The sequence below is a fragment of the Haliotis cracherodii genome, unplaced genomic scaffold (assembly GCF_022045235.1).
Source record: "Haliotis cracherodii isolate W230 unplaced genomic scaffold, xgHalCrac1.p SCAF_4, whole genome shotgun sequence".
Classification (NCBI taxonomy): domain Eukaryota; kingdom Metazoa; phylum Mollusca; class Gastropoda; order Lepetellida; family Haliotidae; genus Haliotis; species Haliotis cracherodii.
The window spans coordinates 25,061,176-25,082,552 of record NW_027266297.1 but is presented as its reverse complement, the minus strand read 5'-3'; the positions used below and the strand labels follow the sequence as shown (position 1 = coordinate 25,082,552).

The window sequence follows — 21,377 nt, the reverse complement described above, 5'->3', positions numbered from 1 at the left end:
TGATCGTGAAGTAATCTGCCCGCGCATGCGCATTATCAAGCCGGTTGTGAGGGGGAATATCTGCCCTGCTCACTGGGATCAGACGAAGGTGCATATATTCTCGTCGTTGGGACTTTTGGTGAAATTTGATCAGGATTTGGTGAGTGTTCCATCTCTGGTATTATTTCACTACATGCCGAAGTTGTCATGATTGTAAATTAACAGTAAACAATCATGAATGGTGAGCGATTTCAGCTATTTTTACACCACGAGGAAAGCACGTTGCATTGGCTAACTTGAATGGCATAACACTGCAATGTTTCCTAGTGAACATTATTTCCCCTAGCAATGTTACTCCAGACCTCGTACACTGTAAAGGACGGTTTCTTATAAAGAAATCGATAATGTCCTGACGCACGTTAGTATAAATTATGGTTTGACTTCACACAATTCCATTTGCACCTAACCCTAGACATATCCAAAATAAACAAATACACATCTGTTGGTACGGACTTTGGCCGAGCAGATCAAGACTCCTAAGAAGTATCATTTAATTAATTTCATACAATTGCTAATACTTTAAACAGATAACGGGTTTGTTTGGTCCAGACTTGATTTATATTAGGGCTTGGACGGGTAACTCGGGTACCCGGGTCGGGTGGGTACTGAGTAGGACCCGGGTACCCACAGGACTACCCGGACCCTTGGTTATTCACGTGATACATTGTTTAATGACAAAAAATATCTAGAACTCTATGGTTACACTACAAGTCACAAATGTTTGCATTTCTTTCTGACTATGCACCCATTGCTTCTGACATTTCATATCTTTGAATAAAGATGTATCTTGAGTCAACTTCGGTGTATCCATTACCAGATTGTTTAATACATGTATCTAAATACGTTTTGCCAGTGCTATGGTTAAAAAAAAATGCCCAATCAGACATTTTATACCTATCTATTGATACCTACAGTGGGTACCCGGGTAGGGTCAGGTAATAGAGGGATGGGTACCCCGGTAGTAAATTCGGACCTGTCCCAGCCCTAATTTATATGTATATTTCTTTTAATATTCAGTTGATATTGCTTAGTATTACTATGGTGTAAAAAGACATTCACCCTCTATCATGCGTGTTAAAAGCAAAAAGTGATTTCATGTAACATTAACCCCTCTTGACTGATAGAGGTGTATCTGAGGAATCCTTGAAGTATGCAGTAGTGTCATGTAACACCATCCTACGTCATTACTCTCCCAAGCAAATTATTGTTTGTTTGTTTTTCGTTTAACGCCACACTCTTGACTCTTGACTGATTGAGGTGCATCTGAGGAATCCTTGAAGTATGCAGTGGTGTCATGTAGCAACATCCTACGTCATTACTCTCCCAAGCAAATTATTGTTTGTTTGTTGTTTAACGCCACACTCTTGACTCTTGACTGATTGAGGTGTATCCAAGGAATCCTTGAAGTATGCAGTAGTGTCATGTAACCATGGTAACATTATCCTACGTCATTACTCTCCCAAGCAAATTATTGTTTGTTTGATGTTAAACACCACACTCTTGACTCTTGACTGATTCATATCGTATTCACCTCACAGTGTATTCGTTGCAGCACTAGAAAACTACTCATACCATATCCAGAGTTTTATCTTCACATTCTCAGAGGCAGCTGGAAATGTAAACCAAAATTCAACAAAACTTGAAAAATATTCTTTACACTTTTACTCAGAGGAACCAATGTTGGTAACAGTTCCAACAATTGAACTGAAGGTAATCCCAGTTAGGAGTATCAGATGCTTACTGTGTTGAATACCTGCATGTGAGACATGGTTTCACATTTCTGATTAGTGCATTCAATCAAATGACCTCTGAATGTAAGAACCTTGCAAAACGTTTTACCAAGTTTGACTGCCATGGTCACTTAGTTTAGAATTCTGGATGAATCTTTGATATCTCTTGCATCTTAGGTAAATCCTGTTTCTCTTGCATCTTAGGTTAATCCTGTTACCTCTTGCATCTTAGGTCAATCCTGTTACCTCTTGCATCTTAGGTCAATCGTGTTATCTTATGCATCTTAGGTCAATCCTGTTATCTTATGCATCTTAGGTCAATCCTGTTATCACTTGCATCTTAGGTCAATCCTGTTATCTCATGCATCTTAGGTCAAACCTGTTACCTCTTGCATCTTAAGTCAATCCTGTTATCTCATGCATCTTAGGTCAAACCTGTTATCTCATGCATCTTAGGTCAATCCTGTTATCTCATGCATCTTAGGTCAAACCTGTTATCTCATGCATCTTAGGTCAATCCCTGATATCTCATGCATCTTAGGTCAATCCCTGATATCTCATGCATCTTAGGTCAATCCCTGTTATCTCTTGCATCTTAGGTCAATCCTGTTATCTCTTGCATCTTAGGTCAATCCTGTTATCTCTTGCATCTTAGGTCAATCCTGTTATCTCTTGCATCTTAGGTCAAACCTGTTACCTCTTGCATCTTAGGTCAATCCTGTTATCTCTTGCATCTTAGGTCAATCCTGTTATCTCTTGCATCTTAGGTCAATCCTGTTATCTCTTGCATCTTAGGTCAATCCCTGATATCTCATGCATCTTAGGTCAATCCTGTTATCTCTTGCATCTTAGGTCAATCCTGTTACCTCTTGCATCTTAAGTCAATCCTGTTATCTCTTGCATCTTAGGTCAAACCTGTTACCTCTTGCATCTTAAGTCAATCCTGTTATCTCATGCATCTTAGGTCAAACCTGTTATCTCATGCATCTTAGGTCAATCCCTGATATCTCATGCATCTTAGGTCAATCCTGTTATCTCTTGCATCTTAGGTCAAACCTGTTACCTCTTGCATCTTAAGTCAATCCTGATATCTCATGCATCTTAGGTCAAACCTGTTATCTCATGCATCTTAGGTCAATCCCTGATATCTCATGCATCTTAGGTCAATCCTGTTATCTCTTGCATCTTAGGTCAATCCTGTTATCTCTTGCATCTTAGGTCAATCCTGTTATCTCTTGCATCTTAGGTCAATCCTGTTATCTCTTGCATCTTAGGTCAATCCTGTTATCTTTTGCATCTGAGGTCAATCCCTGATATCTCATGCATCTTAGGGACGGTCGGGTAGCCTAGTGGTTAAAGCGTTCGCCCGTCACGCCGAAGACCCGGGTTCGATTCCCGACATGGGTACAATGTGTGAAGCCCATTTCTGGTATCCCCTGCCGTGATATTGCTTGAATATTGCTAAAAGCGGCGTAAAACCATATTCACTCACTCACTCATGCATCTTAGGTCAGTCCTGTTATCTCTTGCATCTTAGGTCAATCCCTGATAGCTCTTGCATCTTAGGTCAATCCCTGATAGCTCTTGCATCTGAGGTCAATCCCTGATAGCTCTTGCATCTGAGGTCAATCCCTGATAGCTCTTGCATCTTAGGTCAATCCCTGATAGCTCTTGCATCTGAGGTCAATCCCTGATAGCTCTTGCATCTGAGGTCAATCCCTGATAGCTCTTGCATCTGAGGTCAATCCCTGATAGCTCTTGCATCTGAGGTCAATCCCTGATATCTCATGATTGTGATTTAGTAGTCCATGGCTGTCTGGTTAAATACCAGAATCTGTAAGATACTCTAAGAAAGGAATTACGTTAAGTGTCATATATTCAGAGCTCTAGATGAGCTGTGTATTTGCCTAAAATATACACTGTAAATCACCATATCCCAATTAATTTGGTGTTGCTTGCGTACAAATACATAGTGAAATCTTTTTTGAATATCCAAGATAGTATGAGAACTCTTGTGTAACCTGCTGTAGCATTTCAGCACAAGTACACAAATATCGATACAAATCTTTATTACATGATCGAATGCAGACATCACCTTCTCCTTAACTCTACTGCAGTGAATACTGCACAAAACTGCTATGTCTGGCTTATTGTAACTGAGCTGTGTTCTGCTGTTGTAAGCCTATGCGACAGGTGACACACTTGGGGCAGCACATGAACAGAAGCAAATTAGGTATTACCTGAGTCAGAATTATTTCTGAAATGTCTCATTGGTTTAAAAATACCCAATTGACTAGTCCCAAGGGAGTAAACCTATATTGAATAGCCAAATAATACAGCAATACCCTAAGTTATTGATAACATGCGAGTAAATACTCAGTTGCTTAACAAATATGTATACTCCCAAAAGTTGTATTTTGCTCACAACATAATCGCTTAAGTCACTCCAACCCTCTGATTATAGAGCTATGGGAAACTCCTATATTGCATGCTGATAAGACGACGGTTAGGTGTACTCTGTCCCAGACTCGAGCAATCAATATTGTTCAAGTAACCTTTGACAAGGTATGTGGACTGGGATGTGCCGATGAACTGGCTCAGCCATAGGCTATATCTGGACAGGCTTGATGTTGCTTTACCGGTTCAGCATATCCTAGTATGTTAGTGATCTAAAACATTATATGGTCAGACACTGAAATATTCAGCCAACATGCCAATGTTTCTAATGATTTAGTGGTATCAGACCTATTCATATTTTATTGGGTTCAACAGCAACATTTGTAGCAGCTGGTTGTAGTCATGCCATGGCCTCTACTGAAGCTGACACTCATGTATTTCTGTATATATTCAGGGATGAGAGGTTTTCATGAATTTTGTAACGTCAAGCTTCATTTTATTTATATACGTGCCATTACTAGTGCTAGTAATCCCAGAGCCGTGGCTATTCAATATACCGTAGGTTTACTCCCTTGGGACTAGTCTACTGGGTATTTTTAAACCAATGAGACATTTCAGAAATAATTCTGTCTCAGGTAATACCTAATTTGCTTCTGTGCTGCCCCAAGTGTGTCACCTGTCACATTTCACTCTTGTTTTTATTTTGTATTGATACACAATCTCATAATGCCATATTTAATAGGGGAACAAGTGGCATACTTCATTGAGGATTTGTTGATAAGTTATATCTGGTTTTAAGTCAGCAGTAATGTTGGTTTTTTTCTGATGAAAAAATCAATTAATCACTGTCTGAGTATTTAGCTATAACCTTTACACAGCTATATTTATTTTATTTTATGTTTTTTTCAAAATTATTATCATTATTCAGTCTGTTTTGTTTTTCTGTGGTTGTTTTGCTTGTGATGTTGGGGTTTCGAAAGGGGGGGGGGGTAGAGGGGAGAGCTCTTATATACAAGAAAAAACTATGCATGTCTTTGTTTCATGTTTATGTTGAAATATTCAGAGCCAGTTTATATGATATATTTTCGAATTTTGATTTGGAATGAATAGACTACCGGTATTCAATTCAGTGGTTCTCACTCGTCATGCCGAAGACCTGTGAAGCCCATTTCTGGTGTCTCCCGCCGTGATATTGTTGGAATATTGCTAAAAGCGGCGTAAAGCCATACTCACTTACTCTCTTCAGTGGTTCAACTTCTAAAATTAAACACCCCTTAGCCAGCGAAATTTCAGAGAAGACTGAAAAAAGGGTGTTGCCAGTGGCTTGATTATAACTTTTGTATCTCACCACAAAACTCGCTTCACTGATGTTCAAACTCTTTCACTTGCCAAGACCATTTAGTGTCCATGTCTTGTGGACACTGAATGTTTTTAACCCCTGATAGGGATACAGTCTAACATGGCTAGGTTGACAGCTCCTGCATCAAGTGATGCAATGACATAAGTGACACCAGAAAGTTCAAGGCCAACATGACACTGCTCCTGAGTCTAGTACTGTGTCAGTGATTAGTGTTATCTATAGGTCGTATGATGCTGCAGTGTGTGGTCTGTACCCATCATAATGTCCATGTGTACTTGTAGGGTTGACCATTGCTGAGGGTGGTGCCAGTTTCATCATGGCCAGTCTAATTGCTGATGCTGTCAAGTCCTATGATGACCTTATGTTGCGAGCAGGTAAGTCAGGTCTTGAACTTTATTTTTTCTTGCAGTCAGCAACTTAAGCTTCAAATTTTGCTGCAGTCAGCAACTTAAGCTTCAAATTTTGCTGCAGTCAGCAACTTAAGCTTCAAATTTTGCTGCAGTCAGCAACTTCTGCTTCAAATTTCACTGCAGTCAGCAACTTTAGCTTCAAATTTTACTGCAGTCAGCAACTTTAGCTTCAAATTTTGCTGCAGTCAGCTACTTTTGCTTCAAATTTTACTGTAGTCAGCAACTTTAGCTTCAAATTTTACTGTAGTCAGCAACTTTAGCTTCAATTTTGCTGCAGTCAGCAACTTCTGTTTCAAATTTTACTGTAGTCAGCAACTTTAGCTTCAAATTTTGCTGCAGTCAGCAACTTCTGCTTCAAATTTTACTGTAGTCAGCAACTTTAACTTCAATTTTGCTGCAGTCAGCTACTTTTGATTCACATTTTACTGCAGTCAGGAACTTTAGTTTCAATTCTGATGCAGTCAACAAGTTAAGCCACTTATATGATGATAAGGCCTAGTGAAACGATCTTGTATGATGATAGTATGCATGTGAAGACTATATGTTTGGATCAGGATGTATGATTGACTGAATGTACATACCGTATTTTCTTGAGTATAGTGCGCACTTTTTTTCGAAAAAACACAGCTGTGTAGAAGGGGGTGCACATTATACACGAATTATGAGTTTGGGTGTTTTTTAAACCCATGGAAAGACATTACCGTGAGCACGAAACACCGGAAATACCATGTCAACAAATCCATACTGAAGTACGCAAAATATTTATGTAATTACACTGTCTGTCTATAAAAAGTGTTCTTTGTATTTCTGGACTTATGTTTGTAACTTACTACATTAATTTTATTCAAAATTCCTTATAATATTGTTTTTATTAAGTTCGGCGAAATCGTGTGTGAAGCGATCGGAAGATCGCACAACTCACCGTTATTAACAGCAACCACGGTCAGAATACTGCTATTGACGCCTTGAAACGAACTTTAGTTGACAGAGAACGGATACATATATCATAAATGACATACTTTGACTCGTTAAAAGTCATATTTGTTATTGTTTGACGATTCTATGTCAACATGAAATTCTCGCGCTCACGTGATCACGTGCGCGTGAGCCTTGACGGTGACTGGTCAGACATGTTCCATGTAAAAAATAATACCCGGGAATAGCGATCAGCTGCTTCGCTTAGGGTTATTATTATTTTAAATATGTTTAGTAAAGGCTGCATATAATTAAGAAAATAATGGAATATATTATTCCTGATAAATAAAATAGTTTCAGATACAATTGTTGCCGATCCTTGCATTAAAAATCCTATAAAGTTATATCATTGGGTGTGTCTTGACCGAATCACCGGTCGGTTCCAAGAAAACGTGTGTACAGCTGATTGCTGTTTCCGGCTTAGTTTACGAGAAAATACACAAGGTAATCTTAATCCCTAGATATAAAACAATGCCTAGCAGAACAATAAATACTATTTAAACGGTAAATAAACATGTCTGGTGATTTTTTATCTCAAATTTCGAATTTGTACTGACGAAGTTTCTCAGCACCCGTTCGTTTGCCGGACTTCGCTGAAAGGGTACGGTGTAATTTTTTTCTGCGCATAATATTCAAATTTCTTTTTTTTCCAAAATATTGAACCCCGCTAGAGGGGGGGGGGGGGGGGGCGCATTATACATGGGTGCGCACTATACTCAAGAAAATACGGTAAGTATCAGCTTATAGTAATTAGTTTGTCATTTAACCATTGAATACATATTATGGTAGTATCAGTGCCTAAGAAGATATACAGGGGCACTAAAGTACTCACGGAAATGAAAAAAAAATGTTTTTCTCAATTTAAAAATCGACACAAAGTGTTGCGTAGCTGTAAATACGAAATAACAAAACATCTCGAAAAGTACTAGTCTGGATTTGCTAGTTTGATCTCAGTGAACAATACAAAATGTACTTTACAGGAGGTAATTTGTCGGCACTTTCAAAATTCAAAAATAAAACTAAGTCCAAATTGACATAGCAGAAACAGACTATAGGCATTACGCACCTGTTCTCACCTGTCGTCAAGGTGTCATAGGTCACCTTGATCTACTTACACCTGGTTATGCCCTGTTTCACAATAGTCTGTTTTATTCACACTTTTACGTGTAAAAAGGCATACAGATATTTGATACGCTGTATTTGTGCCACGGCCCAATTAGTACTAATTTAGTTGTTTGAATATTTACATATTTTGTTTATTAACTGCAATAATTTAAGATCTGAGGTAGAAAAAACAGGTTTTTTTCATTTCCGTGAGTACTTAAGTGGTCAAATTCACTCTGCAGATGTGTCCTTTGGCCATGCCAGAAACCTATGACCGTGGGTTCTAATCCCGGTTTGCCCAGGTTATGTTTCTAGGTTTGTCAGCACCATACATGTGTTCATGGATTTCACCAAAGTGGTCAAACGTCTAAACCTGCATCAGTTCCAGCTTTCCTCCCACAATAAGCTGTCACGCCGTGATATAACTGTAATACTGTTCAAAGCGGCGTAAAACCATACTCACTCACTCACTCACTCACTCAATCAATCAATCAATCAATCAATCAATCACATTACAACTTGCAGGAAATGCAGGCACTGGAGATATAAATAAATAGAAACCAGATACTTGTTTCCTTGCTAGGTGATGTAACTGCAGTGCCTGCATCTATCTAAGCATTTAAGTATTTATGGAGCCTGCAAATCAAACTCTGTGAAAGGCAGGTTCATTACCAGGTCTATGAACTTAACATGCACTCCACTACATGCTGTGGAAATAACCAAGCAAAACAAGTGTTCCCCAATAAAGTTGTTTGTTTGTTTGTATTTTTTAGATCCGCGTGTTGCGGACTGGTTCATGATGTCCACCCCGTGGCCCAGCTTCCTCATCTGTGTCCTGTACGTGGTCATCATCAAGATGGGGCCGACCTTGATGGGCAACAGGCCGCCAATAGAGCTGAAGAAAGTCATGCTGGTCTACAACTTCAGTATGATCATTCTCTCAGCATACTGTTTCATCGAGGTTAGTTTATAACAGACAAAATATATGAACACACAGTGTCATTTAGAAAGTGGTCAAATGTTACAAGTGTTATAATTGGGATAATACTTTCTTAGTAAAGTACAGATTCTCATACTTTTGGGTTGAGTCCCCTATGGGATTCACACCCCTATTGCCAGAGTGAGGCATCCAGTGGCCAGCACACAAAGTCAGTGATCTAACCCACTCAGCCACCGCGGCTTCAACAAAAATGAAAGTCTGACAACAAGTAGTTATGAGTACCCCTCTCACAAGTGTAAATTGGCACAGCTCCCATGGCCGAAAGCTATGAACACACAATGCCATTTAGAAAGTGGTCAAATATAACAAATATCAACCCCAAAATGTACAAGAATCTGTACTTTACTAAGAAAGAGTTATCCCAAATATGACATTTGTTAAACAAAATGTAACTATGATAACATGATAAATGGACATTTTTCTCTCTATTTCTTTGAAAGGTTAGGTGCTCTGCACTGATATGGTTCCTGTCCAGTTTGAAATTAGATGCATGACATTACTGTAGATGAATGCTTAGTCTCAGAAAGTAAATATATAATTTTGAAAGAAAGAAACAACTCTTTTTATTTGAAAAAGAGCCCCAGTGAGATGGGAGATTTAGATGTGGAAAATCTAGACTTGCTTTATTCAGGGCTATTGCATTACAGTAAAGGCTGGTCCGAAGGGAAAATAATAATGTTCAGGGACTGGGATGGGCTCAGGACTAGGATACATTGATCGTAGAGTTCAACTACTAATTTTGATTCGTGGGTTTCACCAAAGTGCGATTAGGCTGACACATAGGGATAAAAGCTTAAATACTTTTTAAAGCAGCGCTAAAGTTAGTCTAGGCTTGGGCAATTGGTAAGTTTGATTCAAGTTCAAACACCATTAACATGCATCTGCTTGGTGTAGATAATGACTTCATGCTTTCTAACCGTAATTCCATGGTGTGGAACCCATGCTGGTTGTAAGGCTCCCCTCCCAATTGTCACACACTCCGATTTTGCCAGTTGTCACACAGAGGATATAGTGCTCAATTAACACAATACCTTCTGTTGTAATGGGATATGTGGAAAATCTAGACTTGCTTCATTTAGGATTATGGCATGACATTATTGGCTGGGCCGAAGGGAAAATATGTTCAGGGACTCCGACAGTAAGGCAGAATAGACACTACTGGTGCATGTGCCGTTAGAACGTGTTGTTATGGACTATATAAATGGATAACAAGGAAAGATATATCTATTTTTGCCACCCTCCAGTGAGATCACTGATCTGGTGTGTGATCACCACTATTTCACAGGTTTCTATACAAACCATTCCACCATCGCCCTGAATGTGTCAAAGGGTTTCTGCCCCTGTTGTGAAATTGTTTCCTTTGTACTAATTTTTCTCCAGGGGAATTATTCCCATGGATCAGTTTTTATAAGGAAAATGTTTCCAGGATACATTTACCCTGGCAATTTGTATGTTCCAGATGGAACTAATTCCATGAGGAACGGATCTTCGTTGACAAATGTACATGGTCTCTGTGCGGTGCAGTAGTAATGCACTCATGAACATCTTTGGGTAGAATAGGTCTTCAGCAACCTATGCTTGCCGTAAGAGGCGACTAACGGGATCAGGTGGTCAGTCTCGCTGACATGGTTGATGCGTGTCATCGTATCCCAATTGTGTGGATCGATGTTCATGATTTCAATCTCTGGATTGTCTGGTCCAGACTCTATTTTTTACAGACTTCCGTCATATAGATGGAATATTGCTGAGTGTGGCATTAAACAATAAATAAAACAAAAAAAAGAAAGTGGTTATGCATGTCTTCTTTTTGAAAGCTAACAAATAGGGCCATTTATGACACAAGGATGAGCCTGACTTTGTGCAAAATCTATCAATGCCTGAAACTAAAGCAATGTGTAGAGCATGCAGTCTCATGGCACAAACATTGTATTGCAAGAAGCATTACTGTTTGTGCCATGTCAACCGAGCCGTGTCTTTGGAACCTGGCCTGTGCTTGTGTTATTGGTTAAAACTAGCGGCTACACCACATAGGACTTATGTATTCACAGATCACACAGGAACGTATTGTCAGGGATTTACATTACTAGTACACTTCCTTCACTGATAAGGGGGCACGGATGGCCCAGTCGTCTAAGGCGCCGAGGTTCGTTGTGCAGAGTTGCGGCCCTTGGGCACGCCAGAAACCTATGATTGTGGGTTCGAATACCAGTTTGCCCTAATTATGTTTCTAGGTTTGTCAGCGCCATACCCGTGCTCGTGGGTTTCACCGAAGTGGTAAAACATCTTAGACCTGCATCACTTCGGGCTTTCCTCCCACATTAAGCTGACGCGCCGTGATATAACTGGAATAATGTTAAAAGCGGCGCTAAACCCAACTCACTCACTCCTTCACTGATAATTGGTGTAAAACGCAGCTAAGCTTGTCGTGATAGGTGACTAACGGGATCGAGTGATCAGGCACGCTAACTTGGTTGATGCATGTCATTGTATCCCAATTGCATGGATAGATGCTCATGATGTAAATCACAGGATTGTCTGGTCCAGACTCGATTATTTAAAGACCGTCGTCATATAGCTGGAATAATTCTGAGTGTGGCTTTTAACAACAAACAAAAATGCAGACGAACAAAACTGATAATTGGTCCCCAGATTCATGCTTGTCGTAAGAGTAGGATCACCCTGAATATATTTCTAGGTCTGTGACAAAGCTGGAATATGCTGACTGCGCAGTAAAACAGCATGTACTTATACTGCCTCTAGTTCATGATGTTCTGTTCCAGTTCGCGGCATCAGGTTGGATGGCGGGGTACAGCCTCGGGTGTCAGCCTGTCGACTACTCCAACTCCCCACAAGCAGTCAGGGTAAGTTGTCGTCATGGTTACATTTGGGTAGGATTGGACGATGCATCATCATGAATTGATGAAAATCCTTCATCTATGACGCTGATACATACAGACGAATAGAAATTAGCACTGGCCTGCTAAACCAGGCCAGCTCAATCTCATTAAAATCAGATCTTAGTTCTCACTATAGCTAAACAAAGATCTGAGGACATCCCATTACGGGTCACGTCAGAACGACCTTTCATCCAACCAATCAAAGTGTCTCTTACCAGATCATGAAAGTGACAGTCAGAATGTGTTTTCTAATTATGCAACCTCAAAAACGTTCACATGGGGTATTCAGAATGACAGTTACAGCCCCTACGACTGATTCCGTTAAGATTATCGTCTATCTCTCGCTTCCGTGGGATAAACACTTGAACGGAGGAAGCGTTGCACAGTACGTGGGATGCACTGCCATACAATCTCTACCATATATTAGACATTCCAGAAAGTTTGTTTGTTCAGTTTTCAAAATTTTAATCGAGAACTGTGTCAACATATTTTCAAGTGTAGTCTGAAATGGAAGTCGCCAGGTTGAAACGAGTGCTGTAAAGCTCGAGGAAGCTGCTTTATAATTGGCTGATGTCGACGTCTTGTTGGTCATTTCAATTATCGGTCAAAATTCGCGAAAGGTCGTTCTGACGTGACCCGTAATGGGATGTCCTCAGATCTTTGTTTAGTGGCAGCGTGAACTTATATCTGATTTTAGTGAGATTGAGGCCAGCTTTGTTTATGTTAGAGGTATCCTAAGGGCTGGTAGAATTTCAAACATTTTAGGGGATATTGCTCTATGTTATCACTATTTGGGCTAGTAGACTTTCTAGATTAATTTCTATCCCTGACAGATTATTATTCAAAAGGTGTTTGTGAAGTACTTACTGAAACATGTACACACCTATACTTCTCCATTTTCTATAGGGATTATCAGATATGTCATTCTGTTTAAGCATACACTTGACATATTATGAGAATCAGTTTTGTGTATCAGGAAAGATTAATATATCCCTAATATCCAGATTAACGAGACATTACTGTATTCACAGGCCACTGTCATAATATTGGAATATTGCAGAAGCTTGTGTCAAAGAGTCTTCTCAGTGAGGCATGATTGGTGTCAATGCTGTATATGTTTATCAGTTTTGTTGTCATTCTCTGTTCATCTCTGTCACATTTGTTGCAGATGGCTAAAGTGTGCTGGATGTTTTACATCTCCAAGTTTATAGAACTTCTCGACACAGTAAGTAGTTTGTAGATTTCAGCAAAAGGAGGATATATATAAACTGTTCTTAGTGAACTACAGTTAGACCCCGGTATCTCAAACCTAGTGTGACTGTGTTGTGATGTCGAGATATCCGGATTTTCCACATAGTGAGGCATGGACAGCCAGACTGAGCAAGTACCAGAAACAGTATTATCGACCCATAACATTATGATTACATACACAGGAAGTTAAGAACACAGCTATGTATAATTCAAGATAAGTGATCAAATGTGTAAGTATTTATGTAGCAGTTGGGACCAGAGTCTGGGTCCCTCAGATTTTCCGTCGTATTTTATCTTGGGATTCCCAATATCTCCAGTTTTGTAACATTAGGGTACAATAGTGATGTTTTATTCTTTAGCTCCATAGTTTAGCACAGGTAATATTTTTTTTAAACTGACTTCTTATTTCCCTTTTTTCAGATATTCTTCATCCTGAGGAAGAAGTACAATCAGGCATCCTTCCTCCATGTCTTCCACCATGGCATCATGCCCATCTCATGGTGGTTTGGAGTCAAGTTTGTACCAGGTCAGTGTCGCCATCGATAATGCATTTATTGCTGCCATCATGGCCATTCTTCAACCCTGAAGGAGTCCAGTGACACACAACAATCCAACATGTGGGTAGAATATGTCCAGCACAGACCTTGGTTCAAGGGAAAACACTTAGGGTCTGCTACTGTTATTAGTGCTGGGTCTCAGGTACTTCTACATGTGCAGAGTTGCGTCCCTTGGGCATGCCAGAAACCTATGATTGTGGGTTCAAATCCAGGTTAAAAACGGCGTTAAACCTAACTTACTCACTCACTCACTATACATGGAGTAATGTAGTTGCAACTCAAGTATATCTAGTGACCTAAACTTCTAATCAGTCAACACCTGGCATAAATAATTTGATATGAGTAGGACAGCTTTTAAAAATGATTTGGTTCGCTGGAATGAAACTTAAGGTTTAGTTAGTTATTGGGAGACAACAAGTGACTCAGGAAAACGCTGAAGTCAAAATTTACTAACATCCAACTCTCAGGAGCTTGTAGAATTGTCAAAACCTGTTTGATTGTAAAAATTATTTCACATCTGGTTTTGGCAACTTGCATTACATAGATAGTCTTGAGCATAACATTAATGGGTTTGGGTAAGAGTTCAGATGGTGAACTTAGTGTTACAGTGCCAACTTCAATACCAGCAGTGAACACATGGCTACAATATAGTGATTTACATGGGGTATCCTAAACAAGCATCGGCTCACAATGAATTAGTTGATTATTATTTCAAAATTTTTCATTGATCAGATGCAGCAGGAATCTTATATAGGAATGTTTGAGGCATCTGTGTACTGTTGGTATAACGATACAGTGATACAGCATTGTATCCCGGTACAAGGCCCATGATGCTATACATCGATTTACAACCTCTGTATTGTGGTACAAACAATACACTACATTACAAGTTCTAGGGGTGAAAAAAACAGACCAGATTCTCGTTATTTTCCTGATTGACTATTAATAGAACCATCTGGCCAAAATCACGGCAGGGACACCGGCAATGGGCTTCACACAGTGTACCCATGTGGGGAATTGAACCCGGGTCTTCGGGGTGACGAGCGAGTGCTTTAACCACTAGGCTACCCGACCGCCCCCATCCACATGAAGCAGGAATGTTTGAATGTTATTTATGCAGTGTATTTCATCAAGTAAAATTGGCACTCAAATTGGTACTTTATAGGGACAATATAATTGTGTGATGCTCAGTGTTTGATAGTGAAGCAGGAATTGATGAAAATATTATAATTAATTTATAAGGTCCTTACAGAGATGTGTCATTCTCATTCTAAAATAACTATATTGTAATTCGCAGATGTCTTTTCTACATTACAGGAGGATTTGGGACGTTCCACTCACTATTGAATTCCTTCATTCATTTTATGATGTACACATACTACTTCCTGGCCGCCCTGGGCCCTGCGTTCCAGAAGTACCTGTGGTGGAAGAAGTACATGACGTCCATGCAGCTAGTAAGTCAGTTACCTTTACCGGTAATTACCAGTTTTTACCTGTAAAATTAGACTTGCACCTATTTCATGTGACTGCCAGTCCCTGTGGACCGGCAAATAAAGTACCTAATAAATCTCTGTAGTTGTACCGAACATCGGTGGTGACTTGGTTGATGCATGAGTAGATCAACGTTTATATCATCAATCACGGGATTGTCTGGTCAAGAATTGTGTATATTCACAGACTGCCATCATATGCCTGGAATATTGCTGAGTGGGGCATTAAACAACAAACAGTCACCAGATGATGGCTATGAATGTAATGACGATATTGTGAACAATATATTGTGCAAAAGATGGCTTTATTTAGTTAATTAATGAGTATGTTCATTTGAAACTTCCCCAATGTAGCATCACTTAATTAATTGTGTGGCACTTTCATTTATCCATTCTTGCATCTTGTGTGATAAACTTGATAATCAAATGATAAAGAGCTAAAGAGTGAGGAATGAATTATGATGTATTGCGAAGTTCCCCATTCACATGCAATTGGGATTGGTGTTTCTTTGTATGGTCTCTCCATCACTTCTTTCTTCATACTAATAAAGTGCAGAAAGGAAAGAAAAATTATATCTTTCTGAAACTGGTTCCCTCATATGTGGTGGCTCATAGATATCAAACAGCACTGGGGATTAAAAGCCAGGATTCCAAGGCTGCTGTGATATACAGTCGAACCTCATTGTGTCAAACATGATATGACCCTAGGGCACATGATTTTTATGAACCCCGATATGTTTGCCTTCATAGGTAATAAAAGGTGAATAATATGTGGACATACACTACTCATACCACTTTATTCTTTACACATTACTATATTTAATCTGCCATGACAATATCCTTAACTTCTTTTTAGTAGAATATTACTGAGTAAGACGCCAGTTTGTGTTAATATATTTATCTTATTATAATGCCTATTCTTTCAGACCCAGTTCATCTTAGTCGTCATCCACTCGACCCAGCTGTTGTTCCGAGAATGTGACTACCCCGTGCTATTCATATACTGGATCGGAGCTTATGCTGGCATTTTCCTCATCCTCTTCGCTGATTTCTACAGGAAGGCTTACATAAAACCCAAGCCGAAATCAGAAAAGTTTGAAAATGGCTCCGTAAAAAGAAATGGACTTAAAAAGGAAAGATGATCGAGGCACTTATTAGACCGAATAGTCCAATGATGATGTATAGTTTATGTCAAGATGCGCCAACCAGTCATGTCTGTTGCGTTATGTCCTCTCCTGTGACCACATTTGTAATAGTAGCTTGGTCTTTCGTCACGGGAGTATACTTCAAATTTGTGTTGTTACTGTATGGTACCCTTTGTTAATTTATAGATGGGCTCATTGGCATCAAACGTACTGGGTCTTCTTAACTGATTATGGTTGACACAGCACTCCACAAATCAGCTTCAGTAAATAAGTTCCATTGGACTATTGCTATGTACTTTCATTACATGAGACAGTAGCTCCATTGTTGATCAAGGGTTGATTACTCAGTGCTGACCCACACTCTGGGATGCCAACCAATAATACCGTATTTGACATAATAAGCGCCCACAGCGAAATTTGCTGATATATTGGCTAGTGAACAATCCCAATTAGCACACACCCCTTCCGATTGATCAATGTACACAAGACTTATTTATTCGTGTTTAATACACACTCGTGTGTTATATGCACCCTTAATTATGGGCAATTAGATTCTGGAAAAATATATCTGTCGCACATAAACATTTCAGGCTGTCACCATAAACCACAAAATTTATCTTTCAACTCTTTCACCAACATAATATTCTATTGGGCCTCCTATTTCTAATTTTGAGAGCGCCCTAGGCACTTATTACGTTGAATACGGTAAGTGAAATCAGAACTTATTGGGAGTAAACATCTCTTTACATGTAAAATGTGGTGTACTGAAAAGCCCAGCTTAACAAACTACTATGGATTTTCATTAAAGCGAAACAACTCAAGATTCACCATCATAGAAAAATGGTTACCTGTACATGAACAGCATCGGCATGCTATTATGGTTGCATTTCTATTCAATTCTAAATATACTACTGAAAAGATGTTGAGGACCACCTGTTTTTTTTATATTACTATGGTTAATACTATATTACTATAGTTTATCTGTTAATCCAATTCACTCATATCACTATGGTATGTCATGGTACGACAGATTAACTATAGTAATATGACAGAATCAGGTTGTCCTTAACTTCCTTTGAGTAGTTTATATTTTGTTAAGGTCTATATAATCTTACTTCAACTAGGCATGGGCAGTGCCATCCATTCTGGTGTGGAATGAAGTGCAGCGCTGTATCATGTACTTTATGACTGTATACCACAGCTCCAGATAAGCTGCGTATCTGCGTAAAATATGCATCAGAAATGCAGAAATACGCAGTAAAATAAAATCCAAGCGTATGAAATACGCAACGAACATTACAGATACGCTACAAAAATAAAACTTGTGCGTATCATCAAAATATTGTGAAGTAACCCTGCGTATTCAATTAGCGAATCAGCAACTTATTTTGAAATTATAAACAGGCTTTCCGTCAATTTTGCCAAACTCAACGATGACAGTTACATCATGATCATTGGCCATCACACTTTCTTGTGGAAGTATCGTGGTATTTGTGAGTCCTATAAAGCTCTCTAACCCACATGACACCAGTTTGCAGGGACTAGATGAGTAGTGTTGTTAAATATTTAACTTAAATACCCACATGTGTGAAAACTAGTGGGTTACAGAAATTTGAATACCCAGATAGAATTATTGATACCCAATGATTTTAAAATGCATGGGTAAAATACCCACAACACCAAACACTTATCTGGAGCCCTGGAATACTATTTATACCATAGTATACTAGTGTATAGTACATTGGTACAGTATGCAAGTTTAAGCCTGATTTTATGCCAATGAGTTTAACCCAACAATAAGAATAGATCCAACCTTCACTGAGGATTCCAGATGCAAGACGGGTACAGTTTACAGCTGATGTTATAACATGACTGTTAGAAATGTTTGTGGGGATTCCCAATTATTTTTTGTCCATGTGGTGTTCAGAACTTCTTAGATCCTTTTACACAAATGGTACAGCTTGAAGGGCCTTGTTGACAAGAATTATTCACTTAATATACTGTTACCTTTTGTAAATGTTTATATGCATGTTTGACCCTCTTGAAGAAATTTGTAATGAAACACCGAGTACCTGTTTAGGCCTCCTGAAAGAGGGGAGGTTACCAACATAATAACCTCACTAAGATGGACCTCTGTCTAATTTTGAATAAACTTCTGGTCTCATGTCTGGTTTAGTCAGGTTCCACTGTACACTTCCTTTAGCTCATTTAATAATGTTCCAAACCTGGTACTTTCTATGTCGGCATTGAAAACAAACTTCTAGACTCTAATTTATTGTGATAGTCAAAGTATATGTTTCAAATTAATTGTACTGAAACAACAAAATATCTCTTCTAAACAGTTTGCAAAAGAATGAAAGTCTTTGAATATTCTGTGTCTTCATATATACACCAACCCCCAAATGGTGGCCACAGACATGGCAGACTCCATCTTGATTGTTTCTTTCAGAAACATATACAACTGATATTGTCGTCATTCATTGTATTGTGAATAGTGTGTGTATGGTATTTTGTACTTTGTGTTCTCTCTTTCCATGATACCGGTGTAAACGCTTTATATATTTATTTACATGATAAAATGATACATGCGAGATGTATTGTCAGTCTGCAGTCATCTACAATTATTCTATACTGTGTCTGAAAATATTTACATTTGAACAATCATCTTTTACCACATGTTGAAAGCATTAATCTAGCCAGTATGAGATCAACACCTGTTGAGGGAACGTCCATGAATGAATTGATCATGTACTGAACAACGTAGGGTAAAGGAATATTTTGGGGGATATGTTTATAAAGACCTGTTTCGATTCTCCAAATGGATACTAAGTATGAAGCCCATTCTGATGTGCCCTGTCGTGATATTGCAGGAATATTGCTAAAAAAATTGGATTCAAATCCCATTCAACCCGATCATGTTTCTTGCTTAGACAGAGGCGGTTGGGTAGCCTTGTGGTTAAAGTGTTCACTCGTCACATCGAAGACACGGGTTCGATTCCCGACATGGGTACAATGTGTGAAGCCCATTTCTGGTGTCCCCTGCCATGATATTGCTGGAATATTGCTTAAAGCAGCGTATAACCAAAGTCACTCACTCACTCTTGCTTAGTCAGCACCGGACCCATGCTCGTAGGTTTCACCAAGTGGTAAGCACCCCTTTGATCCATCCTCCCACATTAGGCTGACAACATGTGACATGACTGGTATTCTGTTCAAGATCACTAAAGATACTAAAGTCAATCACTTATTTGTTTGGTCCAGACCTATCAACATGCCACTGTCAGAAATATGGAATACCCCTGGGTGCAGTATTAAACCTACCTCTATCTCTACAAATCTAAGGGCCTGGAGGACAATGGTCATAGTACTTCACCTAATGTAGATTCATTAGATCTAGGATAAGCAGCCTTAATCAAAACCATTAATCGTTGTTGTACCCCATTGCTCACCCAGTGTACAGTGGGCCCTAGTTTAAGGTGGCGAGTTTGACTGCAATCTGCCACTACTGACCTCTTCCCAAATTGGACATTACCATAGTTGGGTATTACTGTCATCTTATCACACAGATAGAAACTGTTTTAGTCTACTAGTCCTTATAATGTTAACACTTAGCAAAACCCTTAAAAATGGCAAAGTTTTACTAGTCCTTAAGATACCTTAACTATTGGGCAATTTGGCAAGGGCTGCAGGACTAGTGCCAATTTCTAATGCTGTTATGTCATGTGTGCAATCAGTTGTTTCTATAGTCTGAATGAGGTAAATTGTGTTAAAATGTTGTTGGTTCTCCAACAAGGGAGGGAAATTAATGCAAAGTTACACCTACAGATTGGTATTAGTCTTTAATTAACCTTAATTCATGTCAAGTTTTATCTTGAAAGCTGCATTTTTCTAAACATCTAAAAGCTTTATCCATTGAAATTTGTTGTACTTTGCTATCATACCACATTAACCACCATCTGAGACATTATGGTTTGTCTTATTGTCCTAAAGTTGTGAAAAGAAGTTACTTTCACTTTCACAACCAGAAAAACAAAGTTAGCCTATGTTAAGGTTGGTTTATGGTGCAAATAACCATAAAAACATTAGGAAAAGTTGTTTGGTCACTCTATTAGAGGAAGAGATGTCAGTATGCAGAGTTTTTCTGTAGTTGAGCAGTCCATGACATTGGCCAGGGTACATTTACATGGGGCCTTCACCGTCACTCTACTTCTGTTCATAGGGGATTCACACATTACGGTTTCAATTTTTGGTCTGTAAACAAGTAATAAAATTAGAGTGAATGAAATACTTCGTGTGAACTGAATATTACATTCATTTTCATTACTATTGTTTCTGTTAAAGGAGTTCTTGTTGTTAATGCAACATTTTGGTATACAGATATGATAAGTATACATTCATGTAATCATAACATCAACAACTATATCCCAGTATTTATTATCTCCCCTGATCATGAAGTCTTGCTTAACTTTTGTGTGTTTGGGGCAAGATGTTGACATACATGTTTATGGCTGGAACCACTTGTTACATATCTTGATGTACTTCTTTTTTTACTTTGCTCATGTATTAGATTTTGTTAATTGTAGATCTTTGCCTTGAATTACATTTAATGGCGATTGTAATTAAACTTATTTTTCTACTGAATCTGTGTTTGTTTTTTGATGCTAACAATTTTGCACTCGGACATGTTTCCTGACGTAACCTGTGCTCAGATGGCTCAACTGTTTCTGGCACAGCAGTTTGCTGTGTAGACTTGATCCAGGATCCAATGATTGTGCGTTCGAATCCTTTTGATTCTTGGGTGTCATGGGTGGCCCATTCATCTAAGGCACCACAATTTGCTGTGCAGAGTTGTGTCCCTTGGGCATGCCAGAAGCCTATGATTGTGGGTCCAAATCCCGGTTCAACCTGAAAGTTTCTAGGTTTGTCAGCACCATACCAGTGGTAACCGTCGAAAACCAGCATCACTTCAGGGTCTCTTCCCACAAAAACCTGACACACCAGTATATAACTGGAATACTGTTA

The 21,377-nt window shown here is 38.9% G+C and overlaps 1 protein-coding gene across 1 annotated transcript; it reads left to right on the top strand.

Moving 5' to 3' along the window:
• Positions 1-50: 50 nt before the first annotated feature.
• LOC139478924 (very long chain fatty acid elongase 7-like) lies at positions 51-20,996 on the top strand. The gene is made up of 8 exons (XM_071261612.1): positions 51-139; positions 5,808-5,900; positions 8,789-8,976; positions 11,796-11,876; positions 13,081-13,137; positions 13,584-13,689; positions 15,038-15,174; positions 16,137-20,996. The coding sequence occupies exons 2-8, from the start codon at positions 5,843-5,845 to the stop codon at positions 16,350-16,352; spliced, it is 843 nt and encodes a 280-aa protein (XP_071117713.1). The 5' UTR covers positions 51-139; positions 5,808-5,842; the 3' UTR covers positions 16,353-20,996.
• Positions 20,997-21,377: the final 381 nt, after the last annotated feature.

Coding starts and splice junctions, on each gene's coding strand:
- LOC139478924 (XM_071261612.1), top strand. CDS start 5,843: ATGGCCAGTCTAATTGCTGATGCTGTCAAGTCCTATGATGACCTTATG. Junction 13,690..15,037: donor TGGAGTCAAGTTTGTACCAG/GTCAGTGTCGCC, acceptor TCTACATTACAG/GAGGATTTGGGACGTTCCAC. Junction 15,175..16,136: donor ACATGACGTCCATGCAGCTA/GTAAGTCAGTTA, acceptor CTATTCTTTCAG/ACCCAGTTCATCTTAGTCGT.